The sequence below is a fragment of the Xiphophorus maculatus genome, chromosome 3 (genome assembly GCF_002775205.1).
Source record: "Xiphophorus maculatus strain JP 163 A chromosome 3, X_maculatus-5.0-male, whole genome shotgun sequence".
In the NCBI taxonomy this organism is placed as follows: Eukaryota; Metazoa; Chordata; class Actinopteri; order Cyprinodontiformes; family Poeciliidae; genus Xiphophorus; species Xiphophorus maculatus.
In genome coordinates, this window is record NC_036445.1 from 16,254,344 (window position 1) to 16,274,475 (window position 20,132).

The 20,132-nt window shown below is 34.3% G+C and overlaps 1 protein-coding gene across 1 annotated transcript; it reads right to left on the reverse strand.

The window, feature by feature from the left end:
* Nucleotides 1-347: 347 nt before the first annotated feature.
* Nucleotides 348-19,755, reverse strand: LOC102220430 (diacylglycerol O-acyltransferase 1-like). The gene is made up of 17 exons (XM_005804703.2): nt 18,980-19,755; nt 16,739-16,826; nt 15,729-15,769; nt 15,140-15,225; nt 10,619-10,671; nt 10,037-10,142; nt 6,783-6,911; nt 5,692-5,760; nt 5,493-5,596; nt 4,963-5,001; nt 4,699-4,740; nt 4,573-4,617; nt 4,292-4,404; nt 3,070-3,135; nt 2,702-2,789; nt 2,500-2,562; nt 348-1,234 (listed from the first exon to the last, which is right to left on the reverse strand). The coding sequence occupies exons 1-17, from the start codon at nt 19,213-19,215 to the stop codon at nt 1,085-1,087; spliced, it is 1,518 nt and encodes a 505-aa protein (XP_005804760.1). The 5' UTR covers nt 19,216-19,755; the 3' UTR covers nt 348-1,084.
* Between the last annotated feature and the right edge of the window lie 377 nt (nt 19,756-20,132).

The window sequence follows — 20,132 nt, forward strand, 5'->3', positions numbered from 1 at the left end:
TGCAATCAAGCTTAAGAGTCCTGGTGATTTCCTAATTGTTTGGCTCAGGAAGTCGAACACTGACGGGTCTTTTATGTCTCTAAAAAAAACAACAGGAAGTATTTTCTTGTTTTGTCTGTAAAAAACTGTGTAGTACTTTAACGACTGTTTTTTTCTGGAAATTCAAAACTCATTGAACACCTTCACTTTCATATGTGCTTTTGCATTTCCTTTTTTTTTTAAAAAAAAAAAAGCTATGAAAAATATGTTTACAGTTCAGTAACTGTACAAATGGTCAAATCTGTTCCTTACAAATTACATTACATAACCACTATGTGGATAAAAATACAACAATTTAAAATAAAATGTCCTCTCCAGTTTCTTTACAGATTTATTTCGTACGACATTGTTTCATAATATGACACTTGGCAATAGTCCACAAAGATTAACGTATAATGGTTTTGAATAAACTAGACATGTTTTCAGATGGCACTTTAGGTAAAAATAATAATACAAATCTCACAGTCAACAGTACTTACAGAACTGTTGATTTTACAGCAACTGGTGAAAAAAAATCCTAAAACAAAAAGACAACAGAATCCTGCCGGATACAATCATTCCTCCTCACAATGGATGGATAGATGGAAATACATTTTCCTCAGTAATTACAAAGCCAGAGAATCAAATTAACATCACAAAGATATGAACAATATTATATCTTCTTGCACTCAAATATAAGTTCTGCATTCACTAGAGGTTTCAGCCCCTACTCATACATTCTAGTAAGACACTAATGTACCGATCACCTGAGTATAAAGCTGCAATTAGCAGTTTTTCTATGGCCCTGCTATAGTTAAGAGTGTTACTTCATGATTACTTTAATATTATTACATTTTTTGTCATCTGTAAAGTTTACAAGACGTTTTACGTAAACATGACATAATCATTTAAAAAAAACCTGCTGAGATTATCCTGAGATGTAGACTGTGATATTAGTTCATTGCTGTGTATTAGTACCGTTTATGTGTTTGTTCATGCAGGAGAGTCAGAGGGAGGAGATCATGAAAAAACAAGGTCTGAGCAGCTGCACTGGTTTGTGTGTGTATTATTCTGCTCCATTGCCGTAGTTCATCACATAGTAGTCGTGGACGTACATCAGAACAGCAAATGGCTGGCCAATGATGATGGACATCCACACTGCAGCGTTTCCATAGTTACCTCGCAGGAAGCGGCCAACAAGCCATGCTAATGGAAGCTGAGAAGTTTAAAGGAATAAATGGTCATTTTGTTTTACTGACCAACAATTAGAGTTTTATGGGGGGGTTTTCCTTCGGCAGTCTGCATTGTAAGTCTTATTTAGTACAACTGAATAAGACAATTTAAAGAACCCAATGATCAAATTACTAAAAAATCCTTTGGTTCTGTCGAGGCATTTGGATCTAGTCAGGTTGGGAAAGATGTTATTCAATAAACTGTTCAGGATACTCACAGGTCAGAGCAGATTAACTCAGCTTTTTCATCTTTATGTAAATCACTGCATCATTTCTGCTTTTCCTAATGTCTTGTTTGACAATAAATTCTCAGCAGTCACTACTTGAAACTATTTGTTTTTAAATGGAGCACTATAGTTTCTGGTATTGTAAAAAAAAAAGGGAAAAAAATAAGCAAAAGTAAACTGGTAATACTTAAATATTGACCATTCACCCGACTTTTAAAGCCAAGACCAAAAATAGACTGGAACTGAAGTCCAACATCTGCTAAAAAGTGCTGTGTTATTATTCCAAGGAGAATCTCTTTGATTTTGGCTCCCAACTATCAGAAATACTTTTATCTTGATGTCCAAGTATAATAAAATCTCAAACTCAATGAATAATAATTATTATATAAATCAATAAGACACATTTATCACAATAAATTTGTTTTACTTGTTGCAATTATAAGTGACAATAACACTTAAACAATGTACCAAATTTTTAAAAGCCTATAAAATAGACTGCTAACATTTATATTTATTTAGTAGTGTGGCACAAAGTCATCTATACTTAGTGTTTGGGGACAACAAACATCAAATATTCTATTCCTGATATTACTTGATAAATGATTGTTATTATTGTTCTTTCATGATGTAAAAGAAAGTGAGGAAGATGGAAAAAATGGAGCAAATTGTGCCACCTTGTGAATAAAGGAAATTATGCTTCTACTTTGAGTGAATCATACCGAAGCTCCTGCATCAGTCAAAATGATTATAATTAACTTGGCTTTACTGTAATGTAATGAATAGCTAAATAAATCAATACAGTAATGCCACTGGATTGAGAATATTATTTTTATTTGTTTAATTCTTTAAAAATAAGTGTTTGTTTGGAAATGAAACCTAACAATTTGGAAGTTCTACAAAAACCAAAACAAACAAATATATATATATATATATATATATATATATATATATATATATATATATATTTGATTCGATCACTTTAGGGGCTACTGTTATATTGTAAATTATATCTGGTTTCTCACCTGTGCCATCATGCCTGTGAAAGCCCAGAGTCTGAACATCCTGAGAGGGACACTGACCAGGTACTAAAGCAAGAACCGAGGGAGGAAACAAAAACATAACAATAGTGGAACATGTGCACCACATCTATGCTGCAGTTGTATTTGTGTGTGCTACATGATATTCTGCATAAGTAGAAGGAGACATGTAGACTGACTGTCTTACCTCATGGAAGAACGCCGACAGGAAGAAGACAGCTGACTGGCTGACCATTTTACTGAATCCTTTTCTCAGCAGAGGCTTGTAGAAATGACTAATAGAGGAACAGATGCAGAGATAAACAAATACTGCCATAGTTGATTCTTAGTCTGTTGCGACTGACTGAAAATAAATAAATGTGAAAAGTTAGAATTTTAACACACTCATTCCCTGTTTACAAAGTGAAACAGTCATAAAAGAAAATACATTTAATTATTTGATAAATTGCATTTAAACATTAGAAAAAAATGGATTTCTCCTTTTTTCATTGTTATGTCTATCCAATGATTAAATGTATATTGATAAGAATATGTTTGGATGTGTAGGTGATTTACCGTAGACACCACTTGTGTACAGGAATGTTCCAGTTTTGCCAGAAATAAGTCACTGACTCAGAATTCCTGAAGGGAAAAAATTAAGCATTAAAATCTCCTAAAACAGGTTTTAGAATTGGTGAATCAAACCTGAGCAATAAAAGAAAATCCAGACTGTGATTAAGTGAAAGATTGAATAGTTTTTAACAGAACTGATCAGTTGCAAAGTTTGACAGGCAACAAGCTCTTCAGAAATAAAATATTCTAATCTTTTTCCAATCAGCTAATGCACCATAGAGAAGTCTCACTGGGTTATGTAACTACCACTATGTTCAGTCTGAACACTGTAACAGAGGAGAGAAGACTAAAATACTAAAACTAGTATCAGCAGGTTTAGGCTTTTCTACACTAAAGATTAGGTATAGTCACAAAACTGATTGGTGCATCTCCTGAAAAATTACTGTTTAACCACAGTTTATTAATAAAAACAAACTTTACTATAATATCAGTGAGATCCATGGCCAGGAATTATTTTTATGTGCTAAGATTAAATGTAAAAGTAAAAACTCAAAGTCTTGCTCTCCTAAAAGCAAACCATGAATAGACCTGTCACAATAACAAATTTTGCTGGATGATAAATTGTTCCAGAAGTTACTGCGATATACGATAATATTGTTGTTTTGAGATCATTTTTAAATAATATAATGCTAATGACAAAATAATAATGCAACAACATATTCTAAAAGATCAATAAACTTTAAATTCTAATGAACATTTAATACTGAAACTGGAAGACATTTTAGATACCCAAAATAAATTAACAAAACGACAAATAAAATAAATCTTGAAGACTTTGTTCAACAACTTGTCCTTCAAAAAAGGGCCAGATGAGACCGGAGCACCAAACTGAAGACTTTTGTCACCTCGTTTTTGGAAGAAAAAGAGAAAAAAAGAGATAAGCGATAAATCATGCCAATGGAAATTATTGAGTTTGTATTAAATTTAGATGCGATTAATTGATTTATTGATTATTGTGACAGGCCTACAGATGAAAATAATTTAATCCATCTTCAACATCAATTGATATTAATCTCTTAATTTTTACATTTAAATAGCAAATTCTTTCCCAGTAACATAGGGGCAGATTGCAGCACCGACAGCAAGTCAGAGTCCCGGTCCATGACACACAGCTTGCATGCACCAATAAAATTCAGTAACAATATACAGACACGAATAAACCTACCACCAGTCATTGTAAAACCGTCTGTCTCCAAAGCGCAGCAGCTCGGCTGTGAAATTCATAGATGAGTGGAAGAACCAGTAGAAAAACATCAGCCATAACAAGTGATTAGGGACCTGAAAGACAAAGTAAATGCTCACATAAGCAAACATAAAAATAATAACATTCATGCTCAAATTTATGGATCATTGTGAATCTCGCAAATATTTGAGATTTACAGATGTGGACACAACAAAAGCCAACATTTGACCACCTTAATTTATTTCTGAAATTACTTTACTTACAGCTAATCGTAAAAGTCTCTCGGTCATCAGGGACAGATCCATGTCCTGGTGGAGATTCAAAGCACACTTAAAAATTTGCAGTGTGAGCAAAAGTGAAAGTTAAAATCAATGATTTAGTTTTCTTACTTCAAGAGGCTTCATTGAGCTTTGAATGATGGGGACCATCCACTATACAAAGAAAAAGTTTCAATTAACTTTTCAGATCTCTGGTACATTGAAAATATAAAATGTTTGATATTTAACAGAATTTTAATTAATTTATATATATATATATATATCAGATAAATTCAATCAGATATATTGGACATGATATTACACTTTTAAAAATGCAGCTTTTGATTGTAATTTAATTCCGAGTAAAAAAAAACAGTAATAAATATCAGATTGTACCTGTTGGGTGAGAAATACTAAAAGCTGGATGAAAAACAGCTGAAGGGAGAAAAATTTTAGTCAGTGCCAATTTGTGAAAAATAGATTATTTTAAGCAACAATAAAAGAAAATAAAAACTGAGATGATCTATAAGGAACAGAGAATGAAAAGCACCAATAATACAGGAAAGAAACCAAAACAATTAAAAGATGAAAAAGACTCTGGGAAAACAAATGTTTTACCATAATTAATATTATTTTTACAAAACTTGAAACATAAAAATAAACACTTTATGTTTCCACACATTTTACATCTGAGCAGGAGCCCTACACTGGGGTCTTTGGTCAAGCATTAGCTGTATAGGATTTTTAAAGTCTACAACCAGGGACAGAAAAAAACCCAACTAGTAAATACAATTTATTTTTAATATTTACTACAGTAAGAGTATTGAATATCACCTCAATTCATCATTAAAATAGTGTGACTATATGAACTGTACATTTGTCTAACACACTGGGCAGATGCTCAACATAGCAAAATATTTCCTCACCATCTCAAACAGCCTCCTTAGCAAGAACTGAATGCGAATTTTAGGAGATCGAGGGAAGTTGAGCTCATAACACAAAGTCGGAGCAAGGACAAAGTAGTACATATCTGCAAATTTGGTGGAGAGGTCAGAAAACGTGACAAAGAGAAGAATTCCACACAAACATTACTGAAATAGTTTGGAGTGCAATGCATTTCATTACCTTTGATTGTAAGGTTGCCAGGGTAACACACTTTCTGTTCACCTCCTTTAAATTGCTGTGATGAAGGACCTGTGTCAGACAATCAGACAGAGTTCAGGTCAGGGGCCTGCAATCTTTAGCTCAAGAGCCCATGTGGTTTATGATAGTTGAGAAAAAAAAGGAAATAGAAATGAGTAACAGTTTCACTAAGAGACAATGAGAAAAGACAGTTTAAAATATTTTCTGTAGGTTTTTATGCATCTTTTATGGGGAACTTTGACAATGGTCTGCTAATGTCGAAAGATGATGATTACTATCCATTTATGCCCCGTTGGTGTAAAATTTGTTTTCTAAATAGTTTTTAGCAGATGCTTATTTTGCTTAATTTTAAGTAAATATAGAAATAGGAAACCAGCCTCATTTCATCTTCCTCACAATACATTCTATGAAAAAACAGCTGTTATATTCTAAGCCCATACCATCTGTAGATTTATAGTAAAAGAGTCAAGTATAAACTGTGGCTTTATGCTAAATTCATTTTTAGAAGGAAAAAAATGGCTCTTTGCATTAATAATGTTGATGTTGTTGATGATATGATTACACTTTGTACATATAATGGAGTATTTTCAAGATATTCCACATTTTTTTATTTCATTTTCAAAAATTAGAATATGCATTTCAATGACGTTTGTCAGATTAGAAGCACCTTTTGAAAACAATCTTTAAGCAGGTATTGAGCATATTTTTCATTAAACCCAAATTTCTATATTATTTTTTTTTATTGGTTTGATATAATATTCTAATAATAAATGTCATGTTTTCATTTGCTGTAATTGCAAAAATCATCATAAAGTAAAAAAAAAACATTTAAAAACATCGGGCTCTGTGTAACTAATCAATATAATGTGGTAAACTGAGTAACTAAAATGAATATGACTGTAATTTTGGTTACACAATTTACCAGTAGATGTCACTGCAACATTGGGAGTTACAATACAAAAATACATTTGAGAAGAGGCTGAAATATAACATATGTGATCAATATAATATTATATGTCTAACTTTTGAGGACTCCAAAAGATGCACAGCATGCATGTATATGGATGACTTACAAGACAGTGACCTGGACAGTTTCTTGGCCTTGGCGGTGCTTAGCTGTCTGCACCACAAGTTCACATCCTTATACGAATACAGCTTCAGGAAGAGGATTGTGTAAATGCCAAGTGCAATCGCACCACCAACTGACAGGAAGTGAAGAGAAAAAGTAATGTGAGATACCAAAGTAACCCTCCTAAAAAAGTTGCAACATGAAGACACACATGCTTAATCATGGTTTGGTAAGAAAATGATAAAGGGAGTAGGAGGAGATAGGCAAAAAAAAAAAAAAAAGAATCAGCAAAAGCTGGAAAAAACATTTGAGAATGAAGGTAGAATAAAAAAAATAAAGGAGACAGAAAACATGTTTATTATGTTTGCAATTTGAGTGTACTAATTATTAAGGCAAAACCGATTTCATAGTAGATAAACAGGCATTTGCAGTTATTTTAGAGCACACAAACACTAGCTGAGTAGTTTTTATACTTGAGCTTTATCAATAGCCACCATACGTTTTGTAAAATGAAACAGTGCTGGTCACAGAACAAACAGATGCTCATATGTCACCAGAAAAACACAAATAAAATCGCTCCTGTTGTGCCAACAGTGCGAAGAGGAGGTCTGCACTACACCTGGCATCAAACCACAGCAGATCTTATCCATTAACCATCTGCCTCTCCGGCTCAGTGTGGCCTCTAAACAGTCAGACCGTGTCCAAATCAGCAACTGTAGATTGTGATCATGAACACACAGCGGGGGCAAAGCTCGAATGGGAAAACATCCCAGAGGAGCCAGTAGTTTGTCTCTCAGTCACCCACTCAAATCAAGAGAAATCACCAGAGAGGTTTCCAATTCTATTTTCCTTCTCAGAGCAAAGCTTCAAATAATACATACAAGTATAGATGTGTTTTTTGAGATTAATAACAATAATCAAGCCTACTTCATCATTACATGTAAAAAAAAAAAAAAAAAAGTGCCTTTTTAACATCTTATTGGAGTAGTATTTAGTTGAAAGACCTGTTTTAAACAATATCTCATTAACTAAATTACCAGTCACACACTCTTAATAAACATGAGCTCTTTAATAAATTCATTAATGTTATCGTGTCCGATTATCACTTAGTTTTAGTAAATCTTTTAAATTAAGGATGACTTATAAGGGGGATTTGTTCTTATCTGTGCAACTATTATAATGTGTCATGATGTAAACATTGAGAAGTGGGTATCCTCAAATTTTTCATTCTATTTAATATTTTAAGTCAGGGGTGCTTGTATTAACCCTCCTGCTACCTTAAAATCTTCTTGTATCCTTGTGAGAAGAACCTCGTGTTTGGCCTTTTAGAGTTATTGTGAGAATAATGTCATGCAAACCATAAGTGGTTTTCACAGTACCAGTCATATTTTTTTTAAACAATCCCATAATTGTGTTACAATTTTATAATTTCTTATTTTCAATACAAAATGTGGTTAATGTCATTGCAAGAAACACTAATGAAGACAATATCTGTAGACATTGAAAACAGATCATTATGTTTAGCTAGTTATCCCAATATATTACAAAAAGTCCTTAAATATCAGGCAAAAAAAGTCAAGCATTTACTTGAAGACAAAATAAATTGGATCAAACTGAACCCGAAGTTAATGGAGTTAAACTCATCCAAAATGTGACATTAAAACACACTGAACACACATACAAATGTCTGCACACACACCTGCCCTCTGCCACTGCCCTTCCTGTGTGCACAGCAGCAGCAGAGATGAGAGCTTACAGACAGATGGAGCGACTCCCTCGCTCCTTCACCTCCCAGGGAGAGAACAGATGAGAGGAAAAACAGAAGAGAATGCCACCCAAAGTGGCATTCTCTTAAACCAATGATTTACCGGGGGACCAAATATAAATGGCTTTTACAAGGAGACTTAGGTTCAAGTATGTTTGTTAACTCAGGTAAAGTTGCAAGACTAATAGCAAAATCTAGAAAACTAAACTTTGCACTAACGCAACACTAACAGAACTGCATACTCTAGTTTGTGTCTAATTGGTTACACATTTGGAATGAAAAAAAAATCCAACTGTGCAAATCCCTGTGAAATATTTATCTTTTCAAGTTTCACAATTTTGCCTTTAGTAGAATACTTTCACAGTTGTACTCTGCAAGCATATATAAAATATATTGCAACATCCAGGTAAAACAAGACAAAACATTACAGTTTTCAAACACCCACTGGGACAATGACTTTTTTGGGGAGATTGACTGATATTTACATGTGAAGATGAGCTTTTCCACTGATTTCATCAGCCTTGGCAAAGGTCTAAAAATCAACCACTGTCCTTCTTTGCTCTGCCGTGAGAGAGGTTTGACTGACAGACCCACCCACCAGGTCACATCTGCACATGTGAAGTCAACAATAGTCACCCCACTGTTACCAACCCAGTGACTTTCTTGCTATACTTGGGAATTGGCAGGTCAGGCTTTTTAAATATTGGTAATCGGAGATCAGCCAGAAAACTGCAATCAGTGCAACCCTAATGTCCCGTGGTCCAATGCCCTTAAAAAATAAATCGTTGGCCGTAATTTTGCTACATTTAGAGGAAATGGGGCAAGCTTGCAAGCCTGAGAACACTAATCGCGACACAGAAGCATGGCAGCATCATGTTTGGGGGTGTAAAAAAGGTGCCCAAATTATTTTTAGGCAACTCCAGAGTTATCACAGAGTTGTTAAAAAAAAAAAACAAAAAAAAAAAAAACATGATGTCCACTGTCCTGTTATACAGAACAATATATTCTGTATATAGTGTTCATATATTCTGTATATATGCAATATACCAATGGTATATACAAATATACCATTGGTATATTGCATGGTTTATGGAAAACAGCCATTGTTGATGTCAAGCTGCCTGATTAAGACATAATAAAGAGACCCTTGGATGACCTTACGCTACAAGCCACGCCCCCTTTGGCAACTCTCATGTTCTCTTCTCATCTGTTCTCTTTTCATTTCATTTCCTTTCCTCCATCTCCTCTTGACCTGCTCTTGTCTTTACAGCCAACTGGAAACAATCCAGGTATTACCAACTGGTTCATTACTGCTGCTGACCGACTACAATTATGACTTGTTCTGGGAAATACCTTTTAACAGACCATCAATGTTAAGCAGTTCTTTGTAGGGATAGAATATAGTTTTGCTTACCTATCTAAAAAACTGGATAACAATTTTTTTTTTGTTTAAGATCATTTGTCTTTGTTAGATAGTAGTAAGAGACATTTACCTGACGTCATAGAGGGAACCCACAGCACCACAGCAGCAGGAAATGTTAGCAAGATTGATAAATTAATGCAGTGGACCAGAAATCCAGTAAATTCACTAAATGAACCCTGGTTAAACAAGAAAAAGAGAAATTTAAGCACTTTTACATCAAATCTTAAAATGGCCAAATTATTGCCAAATTTCTACGCACTGCTACATAAAAAAACTGCTTTAAACTTTTAACTTTTTGTCACAGCCTTGATATTGGGAGGTAAAATTGAATATTTTAAACTTTTGAACTGTTAACATTTGTGAAAATGCTGGCCTACTTAGTTTTTTGAGAGTGAAAAACTGAAAATATTCCACAATAATACCAAACAGGCAGAGCCTAACTCAACCAAGAAAGTGAACTGAATGCAGATGGTGAAAAATGATTTGTTTTTACAGTTTGCCATTTAACATGTGCAGATGCAGCTAGGGAGCTCGGCTAGTCAGCAAGCTTGTCTTAATATTTTTTCTGCAGAATAGGAAAGCTCTAACTTCCATATTTCCATTAAAATAAACAAGACCGCAATGTTCAGAAGTGTATAGTTTCTCTGCTCACCTTCGACAGCTGCCTTTCAGTGTAGAGAGCCACAAGAATAAACACATTGGACACTGAAACACATTGAGAAAACAATGCAGTTAAGACCCACTTAGTATATTGGTTTAAAATAAACAGAAGTTGTTTTGTTTTTTTAATGTCTGGGACTGTTTCTGTAACATATTGTACTGAAAATTTTTAAAAGACTAATTCAAATCCTGAATAACTAAATCAAATTCACACAAAAAAAAAAAGACACTGTTGTTAGAGACACAGACTATAATTTTAACCAGCAGGGAGCGATGGATGGCTGTTTAAATCCCTGTGCATCAAGGATTCATCATGCAGTTTTCTAACAGACAAACTAAAATAAGTGTCAAATGTCGAAGACCCACTTCATTACTATTTACACCTTTATGCTTAAAACCCAGAAAGCAAAGACACTCGGTTTTGCACATTAGCAGAAAGAAATAAGCTACTTTTTTTTGCAAACCAACACAAAAAGCAGCCATAATTGTTTTGGTACATGATTAATTTTCACACAATTATTTGCAATTAGTGATTTATCTCTCTCAGTTAATTTCTACACCATCATAATTAAACAGACCAATCTATAGCATAATCATTAATATAAGGCCTAAAAGCTTTTGTTACTTTTTAATAAAAAAACTATGTGCTGGTTCCAAGCAAAAATATGCACATTGAGCTCAGATCACCTCTATAAAAGAAGAAAGCAAACAAATGTCTCCCTGAGAAGTGCCTGATATACAGGTGGATCCAATCAGTAATGACAATTATCCAATCATGTTAAGAACGATCCTGAGTAGTTGCCATTATACAAATGAGAGTTGATTGTAGCAGGCCTAGTCATGGAATGATAACATATTTTTGTAGTGCCATCTGGAGCTGAAAAAAGATCTCACTCAAACAACATGTTGAATCCTTGAGGGGTCACTGAAGAAATGCACGACAGATTAGAGAAAGCAGACTTAATCACAACAGCCATCTTTACATTCTGAAGTACAGAGGTGGAAGTATCATGAGGAAATTACAATATGAAGAAGTATAGACGTAACACCTTACCACATCAGCCAAGAAGTTGAAAATGTTGTGTGAATTGGTCTTCCAAACAGACAGTGACCATAAGCATACAAACAAAAGTGTTTAAGAACATTGGTCAAAGTTTTTGAGTGGCCTACACAAAGCCCTGATTTCAGTTCAGTTCAGACAAGCAATGGCTGTCTCAGTTACACCAGTTCTGGTTGAAAGAATGGCCAAAATACAGAGCAAGCTATTGAGAGAGCTTGTGATGAAAATTTTATACAATATATTTATTAATTTGGTCTAAACTTAATGATATAAATGTTAATGCTGGAAACTCTATTCTAGTTTATCTTCGGGACCTTCATTACCTTTTATGGCACACTTTGTATATGATGTACTGCAATGTTTCTATATATGCGTTTGAAAGCTTTGTATTTGATGCCTTTAAAAAAAAACAGGTGCCTAAAGGAAGTGTTTAGCGGAATATTAAATTGAGTGAATGAAAAATAAAGAACTTTTGAATTTGAAATTAAATATCAAAGTACGGTACTTACTTACGTAACAAAAGTAAATATTGTTTATTGTTAAATACGTTCATTAACGTATTTTGATATTTACTTTTGTTATGTAAGTAAACAAAAGTAAATATCAGTAATTACTTTTGATATGAAAGAAGTTAGATCAGTTTGTCTTTAGTAAATGCCTCACTTTATGTTAGACTTAAATCTTTCTCTGGAAATTGATTGAACTGACTGATTAAATAATGCCAATAAAGAATTATTCTAATACACCAATGTTAAGAAATGTAGATTAAAGCACATTTAAATAATACGAGGTTTCATAAAACAGGATTATTACATCACATTTTTTAACATTGTGTACAATGACAATGTAATAAAATAACACAAATAAAGCTTGTAACAGGATTTTGTTTGAAGCCAAATAAAAATACTGCTACATAATCTTTTGCCCCCAAATAACACAACACAAATTACTGCTAGATACCTAAAATTGAAGTGAAATATTTAAGTCTCTAACTGTAATAACTTGTCTAGCTCCTACATGTAAAACCTGTTGGATGTGGCATTTTCAGAGCACCACATTTGCAGAGCAATGAAAAAAGCTGATACGCCTAATAAGCCACTTCCTTACATGTAAAACTTTTTAAGGCTGGCCTTGCAAACTTTATCCATTTTGCTGGCAGGCACCATCATTTGAGAGTTAAAATGTGTGTGTAAGCTTCTGCAGTGACTCTCGGTGTCCCTGTGGGGGAATGAGCTCTGCTCCTGTCCATGCCACTGTTAAGAAACTCCAATTCTCACCTGTCTCTTTACCCGCCGTCTCTGCAGTCATTTGCCTTAACTCCATCTATTTTCTCTTCTCTTCAAGCTCTTTCCCTGTCTTGATGCAGAATTTTACCTCTTCTTTTCCCATCTCCTACCCCTTTTCCTTTTTCACAGCCCTCCATACACCTTCGCTCACTTAATTTAATCTTCCATTAAACACTTCCCTTACTCCACTCTTACCTCTCCTCTCCTGTCTCTGTTGCTCACCACCCAGCTCCCTCCCCCCTTTCTCTGCAGGAGAGTACCAGTGTTAGTATATAGGGCAGGTGATTGTCCCACTAGAGACACTGCGAGCTGCACTGCTGCAGACCTTCACTGCAATGTAACATAAGGATAAATATGGAAGAAACTGCAGCAGTGCACAGCATGCACCTGTGTGCTGCTGCAAACAAGGCAAGTTCTACATGAGGCTGAACTCACTGCACTACTTGAGGAAGAGAGGAATTTAAAAACATGCTTTAGATACAAAATGTTTTTCCTCAACTGCAAATAAATGACTTTTAAATTAACATGCATTATGTTTTGTGGTATCAAAATATAATGCATGCTACATGTAAAGTCTAAATTTGTTTGATTATTTTTGCACCCATAGTTTATTCAGTAGTTGAACCACTAAATCATTATAAATGACTACTAATTTGTCTTGGAAGTTTGATAGAATAGTTTTCCAATTATATACATTAGTAATCAATACAACAAACCTGCAACAGACTCTTAAATGTCCTTCTTGGTCCCTTAGCTACATTAGTTAGATTTGCTATACTCATGCTTTTTTCTTTTCTTTTTCAGTCTGTTTTGCTTTATCTTAAAAGCTTATGTGCCTCCTGTGTCTTGGGTGACACTACAAGCTGTGCATGTTTGCTTTTCATTCACTGGTAATCATTTCCTTCAAAACTCAGTTTATAAGGTGGTTGTAATTACGTCATTAGCGACACATACACAGATTTAAAAGACAGCAAGAATAAAAAGTCATTATTAAATGAAGAAAGATAGATCTTTTCATAGATCTTTGTAATGCCAGTGGCTATTACAATTGTAAGACAGAGAAGGGGGGAGGTATGCAGCAAAGTTCCCATGCTTAGGAATCCAACATCGCCTGACTGGATTAAGGAATAATAGTCATCTTATTAGGTGCCTCCTCCAACCATAACTATGGTTCTTCATACCTCAGTCTGGAGAACTACTTGTTTTTTTTTTCTGTAAGTACAAAACTGTTCATGTCTAGTTGGGTAAGAAATGTGTCAGTGGCCTACATAAATAAAAAAACATGGGTATTACTATCAGCAGAATTAAAAAAATTTATTTTGTTTAATTTAATGACATGCAAGGACTACAGGCCACTAAAACTCATTAATAAACTGCAATGCAGTAAATCTAGTGTTAAATTCCTCCTTTTACTCCTGAATGATTGAATCATCAACTCTCTTTGTCTCTAATTACCATAGTCAACAGAAGCTCAGACATGTAATTTTGCATAAAAAAACGTTGCTGTGTTCGTCTAGCAGAAGTCTCTCTCTTTTTATGTTTGGTGAAGAATCATAATTCACCTATTGTTGTTGAGGTTAACTCATGCATTCATCATCCACTTGATCAACAGACCTGTGTGATGAGCATTTTCTCAGCTATGGTGACCTGAAAGAGTTCACCAAATCCTTCAGAGATTGTGTCTACGACTAACAGTCATTTCAAATATGGTGCCAAAACACAACAAATCTTTCTGTAGGAAATCCCTCAGAAGATTTTTCACCTTCATAATGTCAGACATTCAACAAACTACTCCTTTCAAGCCACCTATTGGTCTGGTGACTTAAGACTCACATACAAAATCTTGAATTACAAAACCAGCATCTGGTGCTTGTTTCCCAGCACAGACACATGAGTCTTAATTTAGTTTTCAAACAGTGACATACTTAGAAAATGTATATTGCATATTTTGTGAACCTGCCAGAAACTATCCTATGTTTTTTAACAATATTAAATGCACAAAAAGATTACCAAAGAAAATGCATTACTTTTTGAAGTTGTTTAAAACAATTGTTTTAAACCCTAACCCTAACCCTTACAATACAATTGTTTTACAATTGTATTGTAAACAATGCAATTGGTATTGTTTACCAATATTGGTAAACAATAATATTAAATTTTTACCTACCAATCAACAAGCACGCTGCAGGCCAGTTGTAGGGGTCATTCAGAAACAAGGAAATCACTTGAATGGGGTCTACAAGAATACCATACCTGGAAGAATATGCAAAGAAATGTTTGAAATAACAATGTCTCCATTACTGTGAAGAACATACATTATTTAAACGACTAAAATTGAGAACTTTAAATAATTAAGTACTTTACATAATTCCTGTATTGAGAGTTTGAAGCACTGACTTTAAAATCACCAAATGATTCCACTTCTGATAGCAACGGTGAATTCAGAGCTCCAGTGAGTTTTGTTAATGAGTTAACAGGTAAAGTTTCACGGCCCAAAACTGACTTTCAATTGTTTTAATTATTATAATAAATATATCTGTACTTCCAGAGTGAAAAGCATCTTCTTTAAAGAGCAACAAAATATTTAAAGATACATAAAAACAAGTATATAACAAGTAGTTGTTCACATGAAATTTATGAGACTATAGTCACATAAAAATCCCCGTTCCATTGGATAAAAACACAACAAAAAAGTTGTTTAAATAACTCTTAAACAACTTTAAAAGTTATTTTATAGTTTTTTTAAACATACTCACTTTAAAATGTTTTCTAAAAAGAGACGAGCATTACTCAGGACCTGTAGCAAAACACAGAACATCAGGGAAAAAAAACAAAAAACATTGTCACAGTTTCAAATTGTTTCGCAGTTATACAGATTACAAATACAGAGAAAAACCTGCGAGGCTTTTCCTTCCTGAAACTGGTTTTCTGATCTGACTTACTAATTCCACTGTGGCTAGTTCAATATCATTTGTTTTTCTTAGCACTACGACTCATAAAGAAGAACAAAAATGTGCAGCAAGTTCTTTGACAGAGGCGGTACACATACACTCAGCATGAAATTATTCTTATTAGCATATGCCCTGAACCTTTTTCTGGTTTTGTATTAGATCAAAATGACAATAGATGAAAATGGTTAGAGATCCTAGCTTTAATATATTCAATTAACTGAAAGAAACACAAATTTATCTGTATCATTTATTGACCTGGCAATCAACAAGGACAGAAAAGAAATTTGCTGCTTTAATATCATTTTTGTAATACATATTTTCTCTATTCAATATTATAATCAAGTCTAGTTTCAAATATTATGAAGTACATTTTTATGTTGTTGATGTTACCTATTGTAATAATTTCATCTGATCTATGTAGTCCTATTAAAAGATAATATTAAAGCAGATTTTACAAAAAACAGACTCAGGTATAATTTAAATGTTAATGGAAACAACTGTTATAACATCTGACTAAAGACAAAATAATTAACAACTGATTGGGTAGAAATATAAGTTCACATTCTTCAGTAAAGTGAAGCTGATAATTTTGAGATCTGAGACAACAGCTGACCGTCAATTGTTTGAAATATAATTTTTAGCACCAACTGAAAACTCATTGGTTATAAATTTAGAAAATGTTAGCACCTAAAATTGATGTATGAGCTGACACAATAATTTCATAAGCAGTAAAAAGTGGTAGCAGTATCCATGAAATATATTAAATGTAGTATGTGTTAAAGTACTTGAGGAAAGACAAAAAAACAAAAACTTACCAGCATCACCACACACCAGTTGATTACTCCTCTGTAGTTCCTATAACCGCTGGCAGAACTCAAAAGAGACTCCTGTGCCTTGTGACAGCTACAGCAACCAAACAAATAAAATGATGAGCAGAAGAGCAATTTAAATCCATCTGACTCTAGAGTAAAATTAAAATGTGTTTCAAAGTTTGATTACTAAAGAGAAGAGACATTTGTGTCTCATTACCCTACATACTCAGATGTGAAGGCAAATTTGGTAGAGAGCAGAATAATGAACCCAACAAGAACCACAGGCAACATGTAATAATACTGCGCTGCATAAGTCTTTTGCTACAAACCTGATTCTAATAAATAAGATAATGAAAAATGTGCAAATAGTTAGCTTACTGTGTCACATTATGGAATTAAAAACATATTTTACAGATTGAGTATTTCAAAAGTCAGCATTAATCACTGCATAAAATATATCAGCAATAAATGTTGAAAAAATAAAAAAATAAATAGGAAAATAATAACAGAAAGGAAGCACAAAAATATTGAAAAACTATTTTGTGTACCTATCACTTCTGGAACTACTGCCAGCAAATGCTGCATTTAAAAGTTTCTATAAAAAACAAAACAAAACAAAACCTAAAATCAGACAATGAAATAAAACAATCATTCTATGAACCTCTTTCAAAAGTACAGAAACTGAAAGGTCAGGCAAAAAATAAATCATGTTTAATACATTAAGATACATATTCAAATAGGCTTCAATTAGGTATTACATGTTTTTCATTAAGCCATCATTTCTGCTTTTTTTATTGGTCAGATGTAATATTCTAATACTTAATGTTGTGCTTTTATTAGCTGTACACAAAAAAAAACACAATTAACTAAATTAAATGCTTGAAAACATCAATGAGTATTATAATTTATATATTTAATGAATTGAGTTACTGAACTAAATTAACTTTTCAGTGATTTCCTGATTTATTAAATGGGTCCTTATAAGAAAGGAGAATTAGAGAAATCGAACATCCATTTTGCCACAACCCGTGCAGTAGACACAGCAAACACAATACCCAGAACACTATAACCCCACAGAGAAACATGGTGTGGGCAAAATTATGTGGTGGGGATGTATTTATTCAGTGCGGAGAAGAAAAATTATCAGACTACAGGACAAGGCTAAAACGCAACATGTTTGAGGCTCCAAAAGACTTGAGACTGTCCCCAGTCCAGCAGGACAACAACCACATAAGCTAGAGCAACAAATTATTGAATTTGATCAAAGCTTATCCATGTGTTAGAATGGCCTAATCAAAGTCTAGACCAGGTGTCTTCAAATCCATGTACGTGTCCTGCAGTTTTTGTCCAACACACCAGAATCAATCGGCTGAATTTCCTTCTCAGTATGTAGTCAAGTTCTCCATAGTGCTAATAATGATCTCTGTATTTGACTCGGTGTTGAAACAGAGACACATCTAAAGGTTGCAGGACACCAACCTTACAGGCCTGGATTTGAGGACCTCTGGTTTATACCTCTATAATGTGCATAATTAAGAATTATTTGGTCATATTTCTAAATAAAATATGACCTAATTCAATTTCAGACAAGGGATTCCTAACTTTAGCTTTACCACGTCAAACCATATTCTGGTTATCTTACAACAGCAGGTGCCAAACAAGACTAGTCACTCACAAAACACATTAGTGTTGCACAATACAAAGACAACTTCTGTCCCATTCTTTAAGGGAGTGGTATTTAAATAAAATTAACAATGAAGATTTCACCAATTCACCATTTAGAAAATTGTAACGCAGTATAAAGATAAGGATTTAGTCAAGTTGTTTTTGAAAACAGTGTTATGTCACGTGGCCTGGTGTGACGGAATTAGTTCACGTTTAATGAGCTATGAGAGAAACAAAGTTGCTGTAGACAGGCAGGTTTACTTTTTGTTATGCGATTTATGTGGATTTTTATTAGTTTCTTATACAAAATAAACCTCATAGGAGCTTTACGACAAAAGTATCACTGAATGAATAATAAGTGCATGTGAAGAGAGAGCTAACAGGGCGTGTTTAAGGCGATCAGACCACCCAGGCCCACTTATTCTCACTTTCTGCTGGACAACCATAACATTTGAGGTTACTTCCAACATTTATGAAGCAAACTTTTCTCTGCAGAAGTACCTATTGCATCCTCTGTGGTTAAGGGTTAAAAACAAACGCCTAAAAACGTCCAGCTCTTTCTAAGGTGGTCTCTCTCACCTCAGTCGGTCACCAACTTCACCCCTGAGTTTCTTTTTCTCGCTCTTTGCAGCGGACCGCTCCAGGGAACACTCCAGTATCCTCTGTCCATCGTGGAGGCTGAAGTCCCCGTCCACTAAGCTCGCCGTGCCCGTTGCAGAATCCCCGTTCCCCGCCTGCACCCTCGCAGCTCGCCCTTCTATAAGAGTCGCCCTTCTTCTGCGAGTCAGAGCCCCATTTACATTCAAGTCACTCATAATGACCCGAATTAAAACTAGTAAAACTTTTACTGTGTACTACTCCCCCCCCTTTTCGACTCACTGCTCGGGGGCATACGGCGCTTGTTGATTCAGTAACATTCAGCCTGCAGTGCTTCAGTATTAAAGGAGGAAGTGAACTACACAATCCACCCGGGACTCAGATTTCCAGAGTTGACTTTGAAGTGGGAGTGGATTCATGAAGCCACGTAAGTATGGTTACTTCGGTGAAACCAGTCCAGCAGTTTGAACTCGTTTGAACTCGTTTGACTAGTGAAAATTGTAACCAACAGGTGAGTCACATCCCGGGGCTATCACTCATTTCATAAATAGCAAGTGGAGACGAGTTTCAGCGATGGAACAAACATGATGGAAAAAAAAGCTAGGGAATGTTATTTAGATCACGGAATGCAAGTTGAATGTGTAAGATAAAGTTTCCTGTTTATTATCTTACGTCCATCTTAAAAATGTCATGAAGTAAAAGATAGAGCGTCGAGGCGGCTTGCAAACCCAACAGTAAAACAACCCCGTCGATCTGCTGCCTTTACATGTTTTACTTCCTACACTACATGGACATCACTTCCTGTCTGAACCTATCTTACTCATTTGTGTTGTCAGAAAATCGCACTGTTTTGATTGTAACTGTTTGGTGACTATTGGACAAATTTCTTATCAAATGATCTCCAAGTATTTAAGAAAAATAACATAAAAACCTTTAGATATACAAGCCTCCTTTCTTTTTGTGGTCACATGTATAAATTTACATGCAATGAGATTCTTTGTGATAATAATAATAATAATAATAATACATACAAAAATTTTTTTTAAAGCCCCGTTAGATAATATTTTTGGCCACAGTTAACTCTGCAGCATTCATTTACTGTGGCTGTGGCGGGGGGGACGTTATTTTTGTAGCC

Coding starts and splice junctions, on each gene's coding strand:
- LOC102220430 (XM_005804703.2), bottom strand. CDS start 19,215: ATGAGTGACTTGAATGTAAATGGGGCTCTGACTCGCAGAAGAAGGGCG. Junction 15,226..15,728: donor TTTTTAGAAAACATTTTAAA/GTGAGTATGTTT, acceptor ATATTCTTCCAG/GTATGGTATTCTTGTAGACC. Junction 2,790..3,069: donor GTACACAAGTGGTGTCTACG/GTAAATCACCTA, acceptor TTCCTCTATTAG/TCATTTCTACAAGCCTCTGC.